The sequence below is a fragment of the Podarcis vaucheri genome, assembly GCF_965113315.1.
Source record: "Podarcis vaucheri genome assembly, chromosome: 7".
In the NCBI taxonomy this organism is placed as follows: domain Eukaryota; kingdom Metazoa; phylum Chordata; class Lepidosauria; order Squamata; family Lacertidae; genus Podarcis; species Podarcis vaucheri.
This window is the reverse complement of record NC_138765.1, coordinates 42,548,366-42,571,867: the sequence shown is the minus strand read 5'-3', so window position 1 is coordinate 42,571,867 and position 23,502 is coordinate 42,548,366. Positions and strand designations below refer to the sequence as shown.

The window sequence follows — 23,502 nt, the reverse complement described above, 5'->3', positions numbered from 1 at the left end:
TAGAGAAGAAAAATTCATTACCTAGCTTAATTTATCAATAGTGACCCAACTATTAGATTGAAAGGGTAGCTTTAGTTTATATAACTCCACTTTGCAGCCATGGGGGGTGGGGAATCTCAGCTAAAATAAGAGCATTTAGTATAAATGAATTTCACGGTTTTAACATACTGATGAGTTTGAGACATTAGCCTTTGGGGGCAACAGACCACTTTCTCAGGAAGCAAGCAAACAATGAATCTGAACATAGTAGCATGTAAGGAACTGGCATTTATTTCAAGGACAGTTGTACTGTATTAGAATCTTATTAGGGGCTAGGTAAGGAAATGAAGTTAACACCCTGATTTCAAAAGTAATTTCCACTCTGAATTTTCTTGCCAGAGGCCACTAAATCATGATTCCCTTTTAAAGGATTATCAGAAGATTACAACAAATCCTTTCTAATTATAAGCCCAGTTCTCTACTTGGCTTCACAATAGCAGAACATAAGATCATTTCCCATAATATCAGCACAGACACAAGGAGACACTCACCCCCTAATTCAAATACTAGGAACATTTTCTAGTGCCAGGACCTTGGGCAAGTCATAATCCTCCTAAACTCTGTCACATGTTTGTTGAAAAATAAACAATCCCATCAATACCACCCTAAGCCCTTGGGAGATGGTATTTAAGAATCTAAGAACAGCCTACTAGATCAAGCTAATGATCCATCCAGTCCAGCTTCCTTTTCTCACAGGGGTCAACCATATGCCTATAGGAAGCCAGCAAGCATGACATGAGCACAAGAGAACTCTCAACTCAACCTCGCTTGGGGTGGGGGTGTTTGCTCCCCCAGGTATCACGGAATAACCCCACCACTTGGCCTTCCATCATACATGTCATCTCTTTCATCTGTACCACACCGACTTGCATTTATTCGTGCAAGGTTCAATGTCCTTCCATCGAACCTGCTGAGCCACAGATTTTCTAAGGGTTTGGTGTCTCCGTTATGCATGTGTGATGGGAAAACTGTTGAATCTCTTCTACATATAATGTTCAACTGCCCCCTACATAGCATAGCCAGGACTAAATACCTAGGTCCTGCTTTACTGCGCTTGGTGGGTCGGCCTGTTGAGTCACACGCCGCACTACTTTTGCAGGATACAGATCCTTCGGTAACTCTGCAGGTGGCGAGATTCCTGAACGCGGTTATCTCACACACAAAAACAACCAAAAAACAACAACAACACCAAAACTAATCGGACAGTTACGATGAGAGTGCATGTCGGACCACGTCTTCAGTTTTTCTTTTTCTGTGATCCGTCCCTTGGAGCTCTCTGGGCCCCAAGCTGTTATTTGGCTCTGCTCATTGACCCACCCTAGTACCGTGATGTTCACCCTTTGGTGTCGAATATATCGGTCCTTATGCCTCTGTGCTTTTATGTTTGTACATATTTTATGGGCTAATAGCCGTAAATAAATAAATAAATAAATAAATAAATAAATAAATAAATAAAAGAACTCTCCCCCTCCTGTGGTTTTCAGCAACTGTTATTCAGAAGCTTACTGCTTCTGACTCTGGAGCAAGAACATAGGCTTTATGTTATGGCTACTAGCCACTGATAGCCTGATCCTCCATCAAATATCTTCTTTTAAAGCCATCCAGGTTAGTTGCCAAAACTGCCTCCTTCACTGCATTAAACAGAACTTTCTTTTGTGTGTCCTGAATCTTCAGCTTCATTGGATGTCCATGAATTTTAGTGCAGAGGGAGAAAAACTTTTCTTTATCCACTTTCTCCATACGAGTAAATGTATACAGTACAATCACATCTTGTGCATAATTTGCTTGAACAATTTTCAACCTTGCATAGTTGAAATCCCACAAATTGCATACAAACTGGAGAGCTTAAAAGCTCATTTTGTGTCAGGTTTTCTCAACATGGAAAAAGCTTTTAAACTCTCAGACTTGCTTACTGGGCTCTGGGAGTCTGGGATATTCTCAAGTGGGCTCTGGGCTGCTCTCGCGGGGAAAAAACATCCCAGAGCTCAGTAAATAAGGCTTGGAAGGCAAAGATTGTTACATTGGGACAGTTCCAAGGGATTGTTCAGGCATAAACATTTTTGCATATACACGCCATCCCTGGAATATTACCTGCATACAAGAAATGATTGTACTGTACACTTCTATACCATTACTGCTTACTCACTTTTTCTCTAACTTAAAAAGCTCCCTCTTCTGTAACCTTTCCTCACAAGGGAGTCCCTATGTTATCTTGATAATTTTCATTGCCCTTTTTGGAACACTTACCAATTCTACAATATCCATTTTGAGGTGTGCTGACCAAAACTGTACACAGTAGTGTTTTTCTTTTTTCGGATGTGTGGTTTTTCTTTTTTTTCTTTTTTCTTTGTAATTTTTTCTCTGTATTTTCATATATGTCTGTTTTTTGTGTATAAATTCAATAAAAATGCATAAAAAAAACAAAAAAACTGTACACAGTATTCCAAATCCAGTCACACCATACATTTGTACAGTGGTACCTCAGGTTACAAATGCTTCAGGTTACAGATGCTTCAGGTTACAGACTCCGTTAACCCAGAAATAGTACCTCAGGTTAAGAATTTTGCTTCAGGATGAGAACAGAAATCTTGTGGCAGCAGCGCAGCGGCAGCGGAAGGCCCCATTAGCTAAAGTGGTACCCCAGGTTAAGAACAGTTTCAGGTTAAGAATGGACCTCCAGAACGAATTAAATGTATAATGGCAGCCCCCCCTTCAGTTCCTAATGATCCCTTGCATTGAATTTTCCTTGTTCACAGCTGTTGCATGCTGGGTCAACATGCTCCTTGAAGCACCTATAGTATTACAACTTCAAGGTCTAATTCCTGGTCAGACCCCATGAATGCATATGTCAAATTAAGATATTTTTTTTGCCTACATGCACTATTTATACTTGTTTATATTAAATTGGATTTGCCATTTTACAGTCTATTCACTCAGTTTGGAGAAGTCTTTTGGAGTTTTTTTACAGTCCCTTTTTAATGACGCTGAACTATTCAGTACCATCAACAAACGTTGCCAGCTTCCTGCTTACCCCTAATTGTAGATCATTTACCAAACAAGTTAAAAATCAGAGCTTCCAACACTGATCCTTGAGGGACACTACTTTCTTCGTCTCTCTGTTGGGGGAATTGTCTATTTATTCCAACTCTCTGTTCCAGTGCTTAATAGGCTGGGTGGTGTTTTTAATTCTTCACAAATAAGGAAGTTTGTATGTATTAAATACTGATGACATTTGTACAATAGAGAAAAGCATTCCTTTATTTTGTTTGAATTTTTAAAATGAAATATCAAATTAACAGGAAAAATACTTCCAAAGCATAACTATATGATCAAACATGTTGATTACTAGATGGTCAGTTGGTGGCTGATGTTAAGCAAGAGAAAATATATTGTTAATACTGCCTTTCAAAATGATGAATTTTATTATTTAATAAGCTGGAGTTGGTAGCTTTGACAGAACTGAAGCTTCTTGGAATAATTATAATTGTTTTATGTTGAGATACATTAGGATCAGTATCATTACTGAAGTATCATTACTGGAAAAGTACCCTATTGTGTGATGCCAAAAGTTTCCATGTTTAATTTATACTATTAGATGAAGCATGCTGCCATACTGGAGTCAGCACAGAGAAGTTACAAAAAGGAAAAGGAAAAAGCCAAATAGCCAAATAGAGGTATCCAGTGCATTTTCTGGGGGATGGGGATGCAGGGGTACACATACCCCTAAACATTTTGTGAATCTAAATTTGGCCTCATTGAGGGGCAGTATTTCAATATGAGTAGGAAAATGAGAGCACCCCTAAACATTTTTTTAGAAAAGAAGTGCTGCTAGACAAAAGGAACTCAAAAGCCTCCAACATCATGATTTAAAACTATAAGAAATACACCCGGCTGTATGTATAACACTGACAGAGACAGCCAGAAGGGATTTGTAATGTTGTGTTGACCACTACAACAAATGCTTTCAATATAGAAACTAGCAAGGAAATGCATTTGATTTTTCAGTCTGTAAAAGTGGTGTAACATAGAATTGTAATTAAAACCTATTAAAATTGTTTTCTCTAATCTATAAATAAATGAAGTAGCGTAACTCAGTGAGGTAGGTAGGAAGAATGAATGAATAGAAGTCTGCAGATGAATTGCAATGTTTTCCCTGAAGCACTTATTCATGGCAAGACCACCATGATTGCCAGCTGGCATTCTGCCATACATCTGGACAACAAACCACGCAGGAATAGCCAATGTTCTACACAGCTCTGGAATAATGTCACTCAAGAGGAGACATTTTGACTACTAAGAATGGAAGATTAAATAGGTTTTCTTTAGTGAAAAGACAGCAAAGGGATTCCTCGAAGGAAAACACTATTGTTACAGCATCTTGTCTTAAAAAGGAAAGATAAACAGTTTCAGAACATCGTGTTCCTTCAAGCAGAAATCATTTTACCACCAAGCACACAGCAGTCTCCCAATAAGCACCTACTTGCCAGCTTATCAAGAAAAAAATGGATTTAGGGCACATATGTAAAGTGAAATTGCCAAGTGTAACATCAAACTCCATTTCCTTTCCTGGATTTTCCACAGTTCAGCTTTCCAAAGACTGTTGCCACATATCTATTTGGATTTATAGATTTTCTCTCATGCCGAATAACAGCAATCATGAGCAGATAGGCTATCTCCTGTTCCCAAAGAGTTAATATTCATTCTACATAGGGGGAAACGGAGGGGAAGCTAGGGAAAACACAGGACCTTTGAAATACTGAATGAGGTGTTGAAAGTATCCCCCACCCAATAGCAAACCATGGCAACATTTTTAAAGCAATAGAACTAGTGGGGTAGAGGATAACTGAAGGACTGAGTGAGAAGAAAGGAGGATGTTTTCTTGCCTTATTCATGTTTTGGTACCTGCACATTTAATGAAGCCATAGCTGAAAGTTTCCAGAACCTGATCATAATGGGCATAAAGTGTAAGGCTACAGAGAGCTAAAAGGAATAGTGTAATTATATAACACACAACGTCACCCTTCCAAGGCAGCATGTCTGCATCTTCTTGTACAAATACATTAACTATTAACTTGGGAAGCCAAAGAGTTAAGAGTCTGAATTGTATTGACAAGTAGGTTGGAACAGCTGAAACTCTGTGCATGTCCTGAAGCTGTGTGAGAGAACTGGCTTTGCTCTGAATGTGTCATTGTGGTGAATCAGGGAAAGTTCCTATTGTGTGAGTTAGTGCTGGTTCAAGCACATGCCTGCCACAAGGAGGAGACTGCAATTGCCCTAATTAATTCCAGAATCTAGTGCCATATCTAATGCATGCAACACCTATAATTCAGCCATTAATCAAATCATCTTCAGTGAATGACTAGAGCCAGCTGGCAAGCATATCTTGGCTTAATTAAATCCAACTACTCTGTTTTTGGGACGCAGGTGGCGCTGTGGGTTAAACCACAGAGCCTAGGACTTGCCAATCAGAAGGTCAGCAGTTCGAATCCCCGCGATGGAGTGATCTCCCGTTGCTCGGTCTCTGCTCCTGCCAACCTAGCAGTTCAAAAGCACATCAAAGTGCAAGTAGATAAATAGGTACCGCTCCGGTGGGAAGGTAAACGGCGTTTCCGTGCACTGCTCTGGTTCGCCAGAAGCGGCTTAGTCATGCTGGCCACATGACCTGGAAGCTGTACGCCAGCTCCCTCGGCCAATAAAGCAAGATGAGCGCTGCAACCCCAGAGTCGGTCACAACTGGACCTAATGGTCAGGGGTCCCTTTACTTTTACCTTACTCTGTTTTTGCATTTCCTGAAAAGTACAAGTTTGTCCCTCTTGTAGCAAGAGTAAGATCACCTTACGGGAATTAATTTTGAGAGGGTGAAATGTACCTGTGACTTGGCTTTAGCCCTGTATCATGACACTTAATGGACATGACTCAGAATGACCCATAAGCTTTGCAAAAAGCTTTTTCATATTCAGGGGAAAGGATACATTTTTCTTGTAACTGGGTGGGCATGACCCCCCCCCCTGCATATTCAGCTCTTTGGAATCAGTCCTAGAGGCTGCTCAATGCCACTCTTTTTCAGACATGTTATATAACTCAGGCCCTGGAGCCAAATGTGGCCCTCCAGGATTCTCTATTTGGCCATTGGGAGACTCCATAGGATACACCTGCCTCGCAAAGGCCACACTCCCCTTGACTGCTTTTGTATGGCTTGAATGTGCTACTGAACTGCAATAATGCCTCTTGCTTTTCTGGAAGGAAAATGCAAGTGGCTATGCATTCTCTTTCTTCTTAACCATAGCTAGATCCCTTCCTTGCCTCATTTCCCACATTCCTTGCCCCTGCTTTGCTGAATGTTCTTCGAAGCTGCCCTAATGCCATTTCCCAATGTTGAAGGATACATTAAACACAGGCACTTTGAAGTAATGATATACATCCAGAAAACTGGATAGCAGAATATTTTAATCTACTAAAATTGCATTTACTTGTAGGCTTTTTACAATAAGTTTGTATTAAAACCTAATGCAAGAACCTTAAAGATGAGTCTGAAAGCAGTGCTTCGAGAATCACAAAAAAATACAAGTTTTAGGAAAGGAGGCCGGAAGCAAAAAAATGCATTCTCTAGAAATCTTCATGTCCTCCTTATGCCAAAGTTTGCTTGTACAGTGGTACCTTGGTTCTTGAACAGAATAAGTTCCAGGAGTCCGTTCGACTCCCAAAACCATTCAAAAACCGGAAAAATAGGAGTTGATTTGTTTGGGAGCCAAGGCGTTTCAGATCCAAGGTACGACTGTATTGGCCATTGTGTTATTGGTTATTCCACAAGCTCAGCTGCCTGTTTGTCTTTTATGCTATATGCATTCAATTGTGGGTTGGGGATGATGATGAATAACACATACAAACAAGAGAGTACTACTAGGAACAAAACTGAATTGAACTGCCTTACTACCATGAGTGAAATGAAGTAGGAGTTAAACTTCAAGAAAGTGGTAATCTCTCACTTCCTTTCTCAAGGACTTATCACTTATATCCTCACATAACTGCCAGTACATCTAGCCAGATCTATCAGTTTTAGTATTTCAGGACACAAACCACAATACCTCTTCATACCAAAACTGTATTTTCACATGACTTGCACAACCAGTAGTATGGGTGTGTCACAGAAAATACAGGTACCTTTGCTTCCAAGACTGTTCTGTGCTCATTTTGGGGAAGCCTGCTGTACAAGATACATAGCCTGTACCAGTCCAACAGCCATGTAGAAAGCCAGGAGCCATAAATATTCATATATTCATATAGAGAGAAGGATGTATGAAAGAGCAGACATACTAGATCAGAACACTGCTCCATCCAGTTCAGCCTCCAACAATAAGCTTCTGTTGCTTCAGTACTTTTATTTATCCAACTATATACTCAGACAATAACTACATATTAAATACTACTACTACTACTACTACTAATAATAATAATAATTTATTATTTATACCCTGCCCATCTGGCTGGGTTTCCCCAGCCATTCTGGGCGGCTTCCAACTGAATATTAAAAACAGTACAGCACCAGACATTAAAAACTTCCCTAAAGAGGGCTGCCTTCAGTTGTCTTTTAAAAGTAAAATAGTTGTTTATTGCTTTGACATCTGCTGGGAGGGCGTTCCACAGGGCAGGCGCCACTACCGAGAAGGCCCTCTGCCTGGTTCCCTGTAACCTTACTTCTCGCAATGAGGGAACCGCCAGAAGGCCCTCAAGTCAATATATATATATTTCTGTACTTGAAGTTAAAATTTGCCAGTTTGCAACATAAAGCAAGCATTCTTTTAATCCTTTGGGATGAAATGTGCAGGACTTCCTCCTCAATATATTTTGCTATTATTTAAATGCTTTGCTTCCCTCAAAATTCCTCAAAATATAGGAAAGCCCTATATTCACTATTTAAACTTCATTTTAGGCAAAACTTGAAGGAAATTCATTTGTCTTATTTCAAAGATTTTTAGGCTGCCCTTTATAACATGATCAGGACAATGCACAGAATTAAAATATATGTCATCATTAAGACAAAGCAGAAACAAAACAGCACAGTACAGTTCAGTACAAAAAAAGTTTGAACCAGGAATAGAAAAGAACACACCACGTGTTGTAAATCTACTCAGCTATCGATAAAGAACTTGTATTGCCTCTTGACATAGGATGAATGAATGAAATAGATGTACAATGGCATTCAAGTACGAGGGTGATTCATGTTTGTAGAGTGTATTTTCTGTGCATTCCTAAAATTACTTTGAAAAAAGATAGTATAAAATTACTTAATGCCATCCAGCATTAAGTATATCTTTTTATTTGTGGCCATGCCTGTTCATGCCTGGCTTTAGTAATTCAAAATGATTCCTGGATTCAGTTATCTTTTATTTGCGATCTCTAATCTACAGCAGCACACCAGCAACAGACAGCATATGAAAAGAAGGAAGTTTTTCAAAGATTTTAACAAAAAAAGTTGCATAGTGTTCTTCATATTTGAACCATTTTATGTTCCCGTCTCTTTTCTTTTCCTGTTCTTCTGAAGGCAGCAGCCATTGTGCATTAAGCCACACCCCTGTTGGCAATCATTTTGTGACTAGTGTCCTTGGCACTTCCTCAAAATTCCAAATGTGTCCCAGACCCAAAAAGGTTGGCAACCACTGTTGTACAGTAACTAATGGAAAATATATTCAAACACATCTACCTTTTAAATTTAGTTTTCCTACCCCAAAATACTAAAATGCATGGTACAATGTTGTGGTTTTTCCTTGTGAGGTAGACTAGGATGAGAAGAACTTGCCCAAGGCTATCTAAACAACTCCATGTTGTGTAGATTTTATCTAGAATAATGTGACCATACCAAACTCTTCAATATGCCAGCATGTCACCATTGCAGACAAAACCGAACACACAATTCAATATCTATTTTTAGAGTTATAAAAATGCACACAAAACTTCAACTTTCCATTGTCTGCTTATCTGTTTGAGATGCATAAGTTTTACTGTGCTCTTTGAAGGGCTGATTCATACATTTTCCTTCACATACAGGTGTACAAAAATCTAAAGATGTGAAGGCCTGGGAAACCCCGCAAAGGGGGGGGGGAATCCAGTTTCTTTCTGGACTTTTACATCTCTAGGAAAAAGGGTACAGACAAAGGATACCTTAATTAATTTATTTTTGAATGCTAACATATTCCAAAAATGTCTTACACACGATGGTGTGGTTTTTTGTACACAGACCTTCCTACATTTGCGTTAGGAAAATGCTATATGTTAGGTGGCCTTAGAGTATCAATTAACACATTTGAATACTATTATAAAGCATGAAAACTACAGTGGTACCTCGGGCTACATACGCTTCAGGTTACAGACTCCGCTAACCCAGAAATATTACCTTGGGTTAAGAACTTTGCTTCAGGATGAGAACAGAAATTGTGCTCCAGTAGCATGGTGGCAGCGGGAGGTCCCATTAGCTAAAGTGGTGCTTCAGGTTAAGAACAATTTCAGGTTAAGATGGACCTCCGGAATGAATTAAGTACTTAACCTGAGGTACCACTGTATTAGAAAGCAGTAGCGATATTTTATTCTATTCTTTGTGCTAAATGTTCTCCCCTTCCCGAGGTCCTGGGCGTACTGCAAAATCCATTTAGGAGCCACTAAACTGTTGCCATATTTACACAACATATATGGTAATAGTATCATATACATTTTGCATGGTTTTAAAGAAGCAATAGACAACTGGCCACCATAAAAATAAAGAAATATCAATGTGTATTATTACAAGTTCATTTTATATCATAAACCTCTAGCTCACATTTTAAAGCCACTGTGATATATACCTGTATAACCACAATCTATACTTTTTGTCCTTACCTTGCCTCCCTCTCTTTCAAAGTCAACGTACTCTCGGGTTGGTGTCTGCCGTTGCTCCCCTTGCCAGCTGGCCGGGAAAAACTGGAGAGACAGATTGGTTCCTGTGGCCACAAAAGCCTTTTAGAAAAATCAATACAAACAGGATCAGGGAGCAAGACATTACATAAATTATGCAGGCAGAAATTTATTTTTACATCAGTTTATGTCTTTAAAGCTGAGCAGCTCTAAGAATGCTCAAAGTAAAAAACATGCACTCATCATTTTTCTTAAATATTAAGTTACAAACATCTGATTTCATTTTGACAACATTTGCCATTGGCTGTCTCAGATATAAGATACAACACATAATCAATACTTTACTTTCTGAAAATTCTATACTGGTTTACAGTGCAAGTCTGACTAAGTGGTTTGAATGTTTTAAGGGGTGCTTATATTTTAAGTGCAACTTATAAGTAAAAAGCCTTAACTCTGCACAGTTGTATAATGAGGGAAACATAATGTGAAGCAAAGGTTTGTGAATTCTCATTTGAAAAGAAAATGTATCTCAAGCTGTCTCCATCGCCAGCAACAAATGAACAAACACAAGATTAATGTACACCATACAAACTCACTAGAGGAAGTACAGCAGTAGGATGGGAAATGAACATAGATACTGAAAGTAACATTTTGATTCAAACGTTGCAGCTGCAGATAAGCAGCCAAGAGCATTTCTTAAAGTTTTGTTAGAAGCCAGTCTTTATAGGCAGCTGCTGTCTTTTTTAAAACTAAAAAACCCGACTGTTTTGAATAACACAACTAAATCAGTTCCTGATTTTGAGTGTACTTCTCACTGATTTTTGTAAAAATACACATTCACTATTTTGGTTTTTAAAAGAGATTAATATTTTGTTCCATCATCATCTACTTTCCTAATGTGGTGACCCGATAAAAGAACCCCCCAATGCCTAAAGAACTGACTGCTATAATAATTCAAAGTTCACATTTAAGTATCAGCCATTCTTTAATTATTTCAGCATTCATTAAACACTGAACACCTTTCAAATTTATGGCTATGGATCCCAGCCAATAAAGACTGTTATAGAAAGGTAGTCAAAAATCTGCAATTCTTTCTAAGATTCAGCTATAGTTAACAGGGCTAGAAAATAGAAATGTCATTAATGATAAAACTTTCAAGTTATGTCCCAAGTTAATAATCTGACAGCCACCAGAAATATTCTATCCTACACCAAGTCGATAATGCCTCATTATATGGTCACAACAAAGAGGGAATAGGTGAAATAGCTACTATACCATACATACCAGGCATCTAATTTCAAAAAAGTTTCAAAATCCATTTTAGGAAGCTCATTAAGAGCACAGAGTAGAACTCTTTAGAAGCATTCTAATATACACTAAAATCTCTGCCAGAATAGGTGGGCACAGATTTCAATGCTAAAAGGTCACACTCCTGATCTCCAGTTTGTTAAACATAACCCCTCTAATAGCAAATTCAAATAATTGAATCTCTGCACCAGGGGACATAAAAGATGCTGAGGTGGGTGTGCTAGGTAGTCTGTGTGAATCTATCAGTTAATTCAATGACTGAGGGTGACTGAGCCATGCAGTATTTAAGGGGTGTGTGAGAGAGAAATAGAAGGAGCTCTGGCCTATTTGAGCCCCTGTATCCTAAAGGTGACCATTAGAGTTGGGGGAAATGCATACCATGTTGTTTTAAAAAGCATCCTTCTCCATGCATAATATTCACCCCCAAACCTACGCCAATAAAGCACTTGGGCTAGGGGTTGGCAATAAGCTCTGAATGCCTTATTACTATATAGTACTGTGGAGGAAAGATTCAAGGTGGTAAGAAAAAAAGGAGGGGCTCTGCAAACTCTCAACATCACATGGCTCCTCTTTGCTGGAGTCTTGAACTGAAGCATTCTTGTTTAGGACTGAGGATATACTGCAACATTTTGATGCAGGTCCGCACTTGTAAGATTAAATATTTGAATTTAGTGTTTCAACACAAGGATATGTAGTATCATTTCATTCAAGTACAGAAAATGACACACTTACTGTAACTTCAATCAGGTTCATAAGCTATTTATTATTTAGATTAAATATTGAGCCATGCCTCAGAATCGGAACACACCCAAGAATCTACATAGATTGCCAAATGAGGCACATGTGTTACAAGCTTGGAGCCTGCAAGGATTCTCAAGGTTCTTGAGACATGGACAAACGTGGCATGAAAGTATTTAATAGTGTATATACTCTTTGATACAATTATCTTACATATACAAATGAGCTGTATTGTAAATATACTGGTATTTTGAATGCCAAGAATGTCACATTAGAATCACTATGAATGAGATATTGAATAAATTGCTAATAAGTAACATTTTGCCAAATATTGTCTGGATGTTTATCCCTAAAACAACAAAATTGTAATTAACATATTAGCCTAAGACTGTCAGTCAAATAGCATCTACCCATAAAGGTAAAGGGACCACTGACCATTAGGTCCAGTTGTGACCGACTCTGGGGTTGCGGCGCTTTATTGGCCGAGGGAGCCGGCATACACCTTCCGGGTCATGTGGCCAGCATGACTAAGCCGCTTCTGGCGAACCAGAGAAGCGCACGGAAACGCCGTTTACCTTCCCACTGGAGCGGTAACTATTTATCTACTTGCACTTTGATGTGCTTTCAAACTGCTAGGTTGGCAGGAGCATCTACCCATACAATCTTATTAAAGTTGCTGCCTTATGTTTCTGTGGAAGCTTTGAATAGACGTATCATGCATAAGCTTGACTGATGGCAATGGCAGAATTTGCTCAAGAGTAGGTCACAGTTGTTATTATATAAGAATGATGGTGACCACTCCTAATTAATGCAACACTCTTTGGTCCATCAACTATCATCTTTAGTACTTCCACAAAATAACGCTCAGGGCCTAGTCATAGCTTTTTATGTAATCATTTGGAGGTCATTGAACTGAATATTGTTTGATATATTGTGTTTTTGCTGAGATTATTATACTAATATTTAACTTATTTAACTTGTGTTGCCCACACTGAGACCTTTGGATTAAATACGGTATATGAATACACTTTTAAATAAATATGACTATCATGAGAACCAATGAGCAATTGTACTAGGTATTATGAATATTGTTAGAGCAGATTATAAAACTAATCTACTGTATAATTTTACATTAGCTATCACATGAAGAATTTTATGTGGCTTTGGGGATATGTTATAAAAATAAGTGAGTTTCATTTTGATGTAATGCAGCCTTCTGCAACCTGGTACTCTCTAGATTTTTTTCAACTACATCACCCTTCACCCCGACTACGGCCGATAATGACTGGGGTTGACTTGAGTTGTAGTTCAAAATATTTGGAGGGTACCAGGTTACAGAAGGCTGCTTCACATGAACTTTAAGGATATCATAAAATATAAAGCTTCCTGCTTATGGTGAGAGGTAATTTTAATGTACAGCAAACCTAGGAATGTTAACTATTTGCTTTTGCAGAGTCTGGTATATATTTTTTTAATGGAACTCTATGCAAAATTTAACATGCTTGACCAACAATGTGGTATTCAAGAGCAAAATATGTTTGTTTTTTGCTGGTTATTATGTTATCTATTTTTTGTGTTTTTATATTGTAATCCACCCTGTGGTTCTTGGATGAAAGGTGTTTAGAAATTTAATTAATTAATTGTTAAGTCTGAATGAGTTTCAAGCATTTTCTACTTGTTAGTTTTCACCATTAAAATAATATAACGGCTATATTTGGACATCACAATAAACCAGATGTTACTATAACAATGGTTTATTGTGACAGGAACACGTGTACATAAGCCTCTGGTTTGAACACTCCAGCTCTCTCAATTCTCTTCCAACTTAGTCATAAGGAGATCAGCTTTTACTTTCATTTTTTGGTTATACACAGTTTATCATCTCATCCAAAACCCTAAACTAAGATTTGGTATGAAGTTGGTTTGGTTCTAACAAACTATAGTTAAGACTAACCACAGTTTGTTGAGTGTTGACAAAATGGTGACTTGCAGTTAATCAAAATGGAAACGAAAGCTTCCTCCTTGCAACTACACCAGAGGCACTAAGAAGAGGGGAAGTGCATGATCTTTCCTAGGCTCATCCCCATCACAATAAGCAATGGTTTATTGCAACATCCAAACACATCCAATGTGAGATCTAAAAAGACAGGCAACATGTTCAGGACAAAAATCAGAGGATTCAGATCAATGCAATTTCTCTATAAGGGAACTATCTACTTTTTTTGTTACAACAGATGGGGCTCATAAGAACCAGCTGCAATGGAAATGTTTCTGTCAAACTGAAAAGAAAAATCATACTGTTGTTTGAACAGTAGCACTGCACAAGCTAGAATAATTGTGACCATTTATGAACTTAAAATCATAGGTCCACAGCAGCAGACCCAGCAGCCACAACTCCTAAAGGGTATGCTGTCTTATTATGAAGAACAAGTACAACACATGTGCTTATTGCCTATCATACCCCAGCCTTCAAACATGGAACTTTCTCTACCAATTTCATTACACATAAAAAGAATGCACTTGAAGACAATGGTGGATACAAAAATGTCATATTTTAAGTGCCATAATTCAAGAAAATGAACATTGCACAAAATCAGCCAGTAGTGGCTAGTGAGCACACAGGTCTCATTGAAGAAATAAGTAGAAACTAAAAGCGGGGGGGGGGGAGGGGGAGAGAAAAAAGAAAGTAGTAAAGTAAAACTAAGTTCTAGGCAGTTTTAACACATCAAAATCCCACAGTGCAATGATATAAGCAAGCAACCTACTCCCTTGTATAACATAGTTTTAAAACATGAAGAATTAGCTTTTACTATAACCAAGCTCACAAAAGGAATATTTTTAGCTGTAAAACCTAATACAAAATACAACTAAATTGGTAAATATGATTGTTGCTGTTTTCCACCACCAAAAAGCTTTTTGTATTTAGCTGCATGCTAAATACTGATAGACAAGAGTTTCTCTCTTAACAGCTTTTAGTACTCATGAACAGCAGTACTTAAATGTTCCTGCTGAGATAGCCATTAGTGAGTGTATATAAATGTAGAGTATGACACCTTTAAGCACACAGAATATTCTATTTCTATGTACTCTTAACACTAATTCCTACTTTATTAAAATTAGATTGTAAGTCTGCAGGTACAGCATTCTCTTTTTCAAAATTTATTGTACAGCACCTAGTAATTTGAGGCATTTTATATCTAAAAACAATCGATAAACCTGCAATTTAAAGAAATAAGGAAGTTTAGTCAATTTTATTTTCAACTTGAGCAGTAAGAATCACTCTCAAACAGCCAGGATGAAAGCCTTTCTGAAATGGAATGACCATTTGGTGACCAATGGTCTTGCAAGTGCCATGGACAATGACCATATGTGAACAAATAACATTTTACAGTCTAGATCTAGGCTTTAGCCATCTAGTCTGTACTTCCCAAATTCCTATACATTTTTGAAGACAACAGAAAATAGGGGTTTTCCCCTTCTGTAAGTCCTAGCAGCTCAGACCACTTATTTCATTCTGGCTTGCTAGCATAAGAAAATTGGATCTAAACAGTTTGTGCTTTTTTAATGTGAGACTAGCTGTGACTCCAAGATGACCAGAGCAGAAGAGTGGAAGACACATAAGTAAACTTCACCAATGTATAGGATCCATGCATATATACTTACTATCTCAGACCGTCCATCTCGGCACGCATTCTGAAACCTGGCCTGTCTTTCTTCATGTGGTCTGTCCCTGAAGCCAGTGTATTTAATCTGCAATAAGCACAAGCCAAATCAAAACCTGAATCCTGCCTTCTCTACAATGCCAGGAAAGAGATAAGGGCAAGCCTACACAGATACAAATTGAATACAATATTCTACTTCCAGAGAGGCTGAGAAGAGGGTGCTCTCCTCCCCAAGAAATACTTCTGTACACAATTCATCTTCAGACATTATTTTAAAAGTCACACTATGATCCCCAGCTTTGTATTTGCCCACCTTTGAATAAAAGTGCTAAGAGCAAAATATTCATAGACAATGAAATGGAAAAGGGCAAGCAAGGAAATGTTATTGGGGAGAGAGATGTCAACATTGTTCATGCAGCAGGCAAAGAATGAAACAAAGTCTCTTCTAAAAATTCAGTACTTGGGATAGGATGTATTGACCATTAAACATGTACGTTCAACAGCTCCACAGAAAGGACAGAAGGCACAAAGAGGACAGCTGACTCGACAACACCACGAACATGTGTGTAAAGAATGCTCATGGTGGAGAGGCACTAAATATTTCACAATTAGTTTGCATCTAATAAGGAAAGAAAAACAAAACTGCAGTGGTGCACTTCCAAGCACTTTAACAAGATTACAATAATTAGTAGAGCTGCACTCAGATCCTGCAATTTCTGTGTGAACTGCATATTATATATAAGAAAACAATGCAAATGTGGATGTATACAGTGGTACCTCGGGTTAAGAACTTATGTATAAAGAATTATCATGATGCATAGATGCAGCAGCAAATGGAAAGCAAGACAAAAGAGAATGCACAATCCAGCACAGAATTTACCATTCAGTTTTGGGGCAGAAGGAAGGAAAAGAGAAAATACAGCAGCAGATATTCAAGGGTTTGTATGTGTGAACTACTCCAGCCTAGAAATTGGAAGCTGAACTTCTAGTTTTAATGGCATTAGTAGCATCTGATGCAATAAATGCCAGATACGGACACTATGAGCACATGAGAAAGGGGAAATAAAGAGCTGCCACATGTGCTCCAAATTCAGGAAGTCCCTCCACCGCTGAATATGGAACATGTTCACAAGATCCCATGCTAATGAGTATTGTATAAGTCAACACAGGAGTTCGCTCCAGTTTTCTCCTTTAAAACAATACCCCTCACAAATGAAAAAAGGCAGTATCCCCAACTAATTAGCACTGAGCACATTTGCTATAGGGAAACAAAAAGTCTGAAATATTTGAGCTACTCAATGTCCACTGCAACCATTCTATGCAAGGTTATTAATCTTTAGCCAAAATTAATCAGTGGGGAATAACTACTGTTTTGCCATGTTCTACATGCATGTATCCACACCCATCAACACAAGGATTATAATTTGATATTTTACCTAACATAAGCATACATTGTAAGGGGCATAAAAGTACTATTTAACCACATATTTGTGTGAAAATGTGATTAGGGACATAAAAATGCATGTGATCCAGGACTCCCCCCCCAAAAAAAAAATTTCCTTGGACAAAAGTGTACAAAAGAGATAGCATCCTATGGCAGCTGCACAATCATATGAATTGTTAAACTCCTCCATGCCGATACCCACACCCCAGGGCCCCTGCACTCAAAACCAGGGAAACTTAACAGCAGTGGATTTCCTTTTCTTCTTTCACTACATGCTTTGGACAACAAATGTTCAACATCGCTTATGTGAAATAAGTTGTAACTACATTGTCACTATCTGATAATATACACCAGTCTGTCCAAAGAACAACATCCCATTCTTTTTCAGCACATACTTATGTGTAGCTAGTAACCCATATTAGCAACAGAATTCAAGTCATTATTATCACCTAATCAATTACAAAGAACAAGCAGGGTATATAATACACTACATGTTGTTAAGCAGGTGGCAGGAGAATAGAGGTCACTTTTTCCTTTTGGTGTGGAGCAGAGGATAAGAAGGGCCATCCGTGTGCCCCAGTGATGTTAGGGAGAGCACACACACACACAATAACCCCAATAAGGACTTTTAGTATCTTTATTTGGTAGTAATCCCCATTCTGATGTATTAGCTGTATAGGAGGTCTCTGCCTTAACAGATATAGGACTGCATTTCCCTGCCTTCTGCTTACTTGGAAGTAAGCGCTCCCTTTCCCATGCAACCTGAACAGGGTTCAGTAACCACACACCACCCTGAAGCATGTGATCCTAGACCTTTCTAGGGTTGGGGCAGCATTCCTGCTACATAATCATTGGAAAACCCTAGTTGCTGTTGTCGGTTGCTCCAAAGTACCAGGGATAGATAGGTTTTTCTCAGTGCTGGCTCTATCTTTGGAACTGCCTCCAAAAGGCAATACTGAAAAGGTATTGCTACTACTATAAAAAAATCCAATAATAATCTGAAGACACTTTCAGTCAAGTCTGTGTTTGGTTCAATAGTACTGTTACTTGGGGGCGGAAGGCTGATGTTGCTTTTTTACCAAAGTAAAGTTGCTTTCATGTATTTTCTTCTTTTCCCCCTCCTCCCTTTCAATTCCCTTTCCTTTTGGATTGCTTCTTTTAGATTATAAGCCTGAGGGCAGCAACTGTTCTATCACTGACATTTGTAAACTGCTCTGGGAATACAGTATCTCCTGCCATTGAAAAGTGAGGTTTTTTTATTTACTTAAAAAACTGAATTAATTAAGTGTAATTAACGTGTGTATTAAGTCTTGTAAATCACCTTGTGATGGCAGCGTATCCTGAAAACTGGGCTTTTAAAAAAGAAAAACATTTTAAACGACACAATAATAATGCGTTGGGCTGCCTGGGGAGTGGCTTCTCTCCCCAAGGGTGCTTCCAAACGGGTGCTTATTGTGGGAACAACGCTCACGCACGCAGGTTTTTCACAGCATCCACACGACGCCGTTGGCATCAAAATGTCACCTCTCTCCTCTTTCACCGGGCTGTAACTTCTCTTTAAAAAAAGAGTGGGTGGGTGGGTGCTTCTAGAGAGGGGTAACCATTGCAAAACGGGTCACTCAGTTATCAAAGAGAGGACCTGGGCAACAAGTTTTCTTCTTCGATTTATCAGATCCCAATCCTTTGAAGGATAAATCTGGATTAAGTAGGCACCAACGTGTGCATGCCACGAGGAACCCCCCATCATCCCATAACCAAGACCAAGTTTTGGGTTTGGTTTTTTTGTTTTGTTTTAAAATCCTGCCTGCGATATTAAACTCCCACCCACCGACCCACCCCGCGCCCCTCTCTGAGAGCAAAACTCCACCGCAGGACAGCAGAGCGCTGCCATCGCCGGCGCGAAGTTTCCTCCTTCCTCTCCGCCGCCGCCTTCCCCCCCCCCCTCTCCGGCGGAGAAGCAGCGGCGCCTGCCCGTCTCCTTCCTCCCGCTCCCTGCTCTCTCCCCTGCCGGCGGACTCCGCCAGAGGCCGGCTGCCCGCTGGGCACGGAGTCTCTCTCTCTCCGTCTCTCTCTCTCTCTCCCTGCTCCACTTCCGCCCCGCGCTCTCCCTCCCTCCCTCCCTCACCTCGCACTCTCGGCTCAGCTTCCTGAAGAACTCCTCGTTCTCGAACTTGCTGCGCTGGTCCGGGACGACCCGCGGCATCGTGTGGCCGAGCAGGAAGCGGCGGCTGAGGCGGCGAGCGAGTGAGCGAGCGAGCGGTCTTGGGCAGGAGCGAGCTCGGCGGCGGCGGCAGTAACAGCGAGAGCCGCCGCCGCGACTGACTGAGCTGAACCGTCCGCTTCTCCCTCAGCGGCGCTCGAGCCCCACCTCCGCCTTTCTTCGTTCACCTCAGGCGAAGCCGGCTTTTGTCGCCGTCGCTGAGGGGAGGAGGAGGAGGGCGCGGCGGCGGCGGCGGCGCTTCAACGAAGCCCAACTGCTTTTGTATATACACATATATATCTTGTGAGGGTTTCCCCCCTCCCCTCTCTCTTTCCCCTCCTCAAGCCGCCGCTTCCGTCTTTATTTCCCTCCCTCACACAACCCAGAAAGGGGTGGGTGGTGGGTGGGAGAGAGAAGAGAGACTCGACGCGGGCGGGCGGGCGGCAAACGGTCGCGTCTCGCCCCGCTGAGGCGTCTCTGGAGCCACTGAGGGAGAAGGAGCGGCGTCTCTCTCCCTCCCTCCCTCCCTCCCGGTTTCTCCTCGCAGCGCGCGCGCGAGTCAGAGAGAGCGAGCAACTTCCCTCTCGCCCCTCCCCTCCCGGAGTACTCCGGCCAAACACCCTCAACCATTCACAACTAACTGCTCCTAAGGCGAAGGAGCGCGCGGCGTGGGATTTCCCCCCCCCTTCTTCCAGACGGGGCTGGCCGAGCGCGCATGCGCCTCCTCTTCCTGGGGTTTAGATGAGGGCGCGAGGGTCCCATCACTAGTACACGCGCGTACTGGTGCTCGTGTCGGAGAAAGTAGGGCTGGGGGGAGGGGGCAGAAGTCCAGCACTCATTCAGGAGAGGGGAGGAGGAGGAGGGCTCCCTGCCCTAAATGCACCGTGGATCTGGCGCGCTGCATCGCGCCGTTGTTACAATTTGTTGTTGTTATATTGTTGTTATATTGTGAGATTCTTGGTGTTCCTGCTCCTTCGCTGGGAGGTTTTTAAGCAGAGGTTGAATGGCCATCGGTCAGGGGTTTTTGTTTAGTTGTGATTGCGGCATGGCAGGGGGTTGGACTGGATGACCCCTGGGGTGCCCTACCAAACCTACAATGGCACGATTCTATGTTAATACTTTGTTTCTTATACCCCGCTTATACTACTATCGCGACTAGTTTTATTATTTTTAATAAATTGCTAAGTAGAAATCATGGAAGGTACTCCAAAGCTCATCTAGCCGAACCCCATGCCGATGTAGGTGAGGCATATTTGGCATCCGAGGCTGCAATCCTAATCCCACTTAACTGGGAGCAAGCCCCACTGGGTAGAGATGGTGAAACGAGATGTAGACCACCATCCCAAATTACCAAGTTGCGCCACTGTGTGCCGTCCTTCGCTGAGACGGATGCCTTTTACTTCTTAGGAAGCAAGTTTGGGATGGGTCTTCTGCAGCCCTAACAGCCCCGCTAATTCCTCAGCAGCTTCAACACACGCAAATAAGTTGCGCGCGCCCTCGGCCCGATCCGATTAGTATTTGGTCAGAAGTCAGTTCCGCTGATTTCAGTGGAGCTTTTTCTTCGCCTGACATTTGTAGCCTGAAGCATCTGGATCCGTCGCAAGGCTAATGCTATGCAAGCCACACTGGAGCGTGAACTTCGAATATGCAAGACCCCGTTGAGATCAATAAGTTTAGACGTGGGTGTAGCCAGGATTTATGTTAGGGGGCGGAACCGAGCTATCTGCTACGCGGTTGGTCACTTAGTTAAGTGTTTTTATTTATTTACTTGATGGGGGGCAGCTTCCGTCCCCTGCACACACATCCCTGGCTAAGCCCATGGGGTTAGACACGACCTAAGTCCGCATACTTTAGGGAGTGTGTTCCACACATCGCATTGGCAAGTTGTATTGCACAAACGCCTTCTAAGCTGCATTAGACCAGAAATCAGCCGTTTGGGAGTTATAAGCGGTATATAAATACAGAAGGCGATAAAGAAGTATCTAATAAGGACAGGCTGATTTCGTAGTAAACGTAGGATCGGGTTGCGCGATTGCAGTTCCAGCGCGCATCAGCTGCGAAGAAAGAAGCTACATCGAAATCACTGGGTTTTACTTCTGAGTAAACATGCATGAGGTCGGACTAGAAGGTGTGTGTTGACCGGGGAAGAGACTCTTAAGTTGTTGCTGGTTGCAGATAAAGGAGAAAAGGAAGAGGGTGGAGTTGAGTCATTTGAGCCCCCCCCCCCCACTCGCCGCCGCACAAACTCACACATAAAGCTCTCACACACAGTCGCCTTGTCTCGCTGGTTTCCGGCTTCCTGCCTGCAACGGGCAGAAGGCAGTAGCAAAGCAGCAGCTTTGAGTCCTGGGAGCTGCTGTTAGGCAGAGGTCCAGACGGCTCAGCCGAAACGCCTTGCCTGCATCCATGATAATGCTACCTGCCCTTGTTACCCTGAGGGCAGCAGGAAAGCAAAACATTGTATGCAGTGGAGGAAAAATAAAGTCACAAAATCACAGTACAGTAATCTCTTCAGTAGTACAGATCAAGTCCCCCAAGTCAGGAGTGCAGCTGTCAAACTCAGCACATCATTCTAACCAACCAGTCAAGCGCCTCCTGGAAACTTGCATGAGCAGGACAAAGGTGTAGAAAAGTCATCCTGTCTTTGGCCCATAGAGCTTCTGAATAAGGAAGCGCTATTCTTTTATCAAGGTTGGCGAATGGGTATACTCACCCTGAGAAGGAATTGTGTTTCCCCTGCAGCATAATGTTATCAAGTGCTGAAGAAATGTGCCTCTCTAACATCAGAGATGTTTTAATCTCTTTTTTTAACTGTTGATTTTAACTGTTTTTAAATACTTTTAAAACTAGTTTTAACTGTTTGTATTGATAATTTTAATACTTTTTGTAACTTGCTTATAGGTTTTGTTATAATCAAGCAGTATATACAAATAAAATTATGTGTTATATTTGGAGAAAATAAGCCTAAAATGCTGAGTGTTCATGAGAACTTGCTTTTTAAAAATTTGCAGACTTTACATGGAAAAGTGTATTATGCAATGCAGTTCTCCAGCCAAGTAATTTAAAAAAATGCATATAGTGAGGTAAAGTGTGCACAAGTATGCATGCATTAGAGAAAATGACATACAAAAAATGCATTATACGTGGGGGAAATGACTTCTGAAAAAGTATACTGCCAACTGCATACAAACAGGTGTGTGTCAGGATAAATTTGCAGTAAAATGGTGACAAATTTTCATGAGGACATAAAAATCAACCCTGCAAACTGATGTGAAAATGTGGGGAACTGAAGATGGGAAAAATTAGAATCTGAGAGAAACCAAACCTGGCAGATCTGCCCATCTCTAATGGTGAGTCGGCCCCAGGGAATTTCTCTGATAGTGATCTTCCTTGGGCAGAGTCTCTGCTTGCATCTGACTCGGCAGGCCTTGTTCCTCTGACTGATGACAGGGGTCAGGATGTGTTTCCTCTCTCTCCAGGGCAACTGGCAGCTGGAGCAGAGTGTGGCAGGGAACTCCCTGCAGCTGCCCCTCTTGAGGGATGGAGCCAGCCTGCTCTTCCCCTTGTCATGATGTTCTCCCTAGGAAGTGGTGGGAGCATTCTGATTTGCCACCAGGGACATTATATGAGGTTGCAGCAAGCAATTGTTACCCCACATTTCTGATGCATAAGAATATAAGAAGAGACTGCTTGACCTGCCCAATGGCCCATCCTGTTCTCACAGTGGCCAACTAGATGCCTGAGGGGAACCAGCAAGTAGGACCCAAGCACAGGAGCACTCTGCCCTCCTGTGATTTCCAGGGACTGGTATTTGGAGGAATAACACCTCTGAGAGTGGTGGAGGAACATTGCCATCATGGCTAGGAGCCACTGAGAGCCTTGTCCTCCATGAATTTGTTGAATCCTCTTTTAAAGCCATCTAAGTTGGTGGCCACCACAACCTCTTATGGGAAGGAGTTCCATAGTATAACTGCGCTGCCTATGACTTTGCTTATAGGAAAAAAAATGGATGTGTCGGGGGGAGCAGATTTGTCACACAAGAACAACAAATCACATTTCAGTGGCTCCTCCCAGGCTTTGGAACTCCCTTCTGAGAGAGGCTAGAAGGGTTCCCAGATGGGCTCCCTCTTTGTCTTTCCACCGGCAGGTGAAGCCTATTTTATTCCAGCAGGCTGCTGAGAATTGACTGCCTATAAGGAAAGGGCTCTTTACATTGTCCTGTACTG

The 23,502-nt window shown here is 41.1% G+C and overlaps 1 protein-coding gene across 4 annotated transcripts in view; it reads right to left on the bottom strand.

Moving 5' to 3' along the window:
* Nucleotides 1-19,916, bottom strand: part of CBFB (core-binding factor subunit beta) — a 39,429-nt gene extending 19,513 nt beyond the window's left edge. Inside the window, exons 1-3 of one of the 4 annotated variants that reach the window (XM_082232401.1) lie at nucleotides 19,202-19,916; nucleotides 15,634-15,720; nucleotides 9,910-10,026 (exon numbers count right to left, since the gene is read on the bottom strand). In XM_082232401.1, coding sequence (XP_082088527.1) covers nucleotides 9,910-10,026; nucleotides 15,634-15,720; nucleotides 19,202-19,279 — 282 coding nt within the window. In that variant the 5' untranslated portion in view covers nucleotides 19,280-19,916. The remainder of the gene's footprint in view (nucleotides 1-9,909; nucleotides 10,027-15,633; nucleotides 15,721-19,201) is intronic. The other 3 variants (XM_082232399.1, XM_082232400.1, XM_082232398.1) reach the window with 3 other exon arrangements.
* Nucleotides 19,917-23,502: the final 3,586 nt, after the last annotated feature.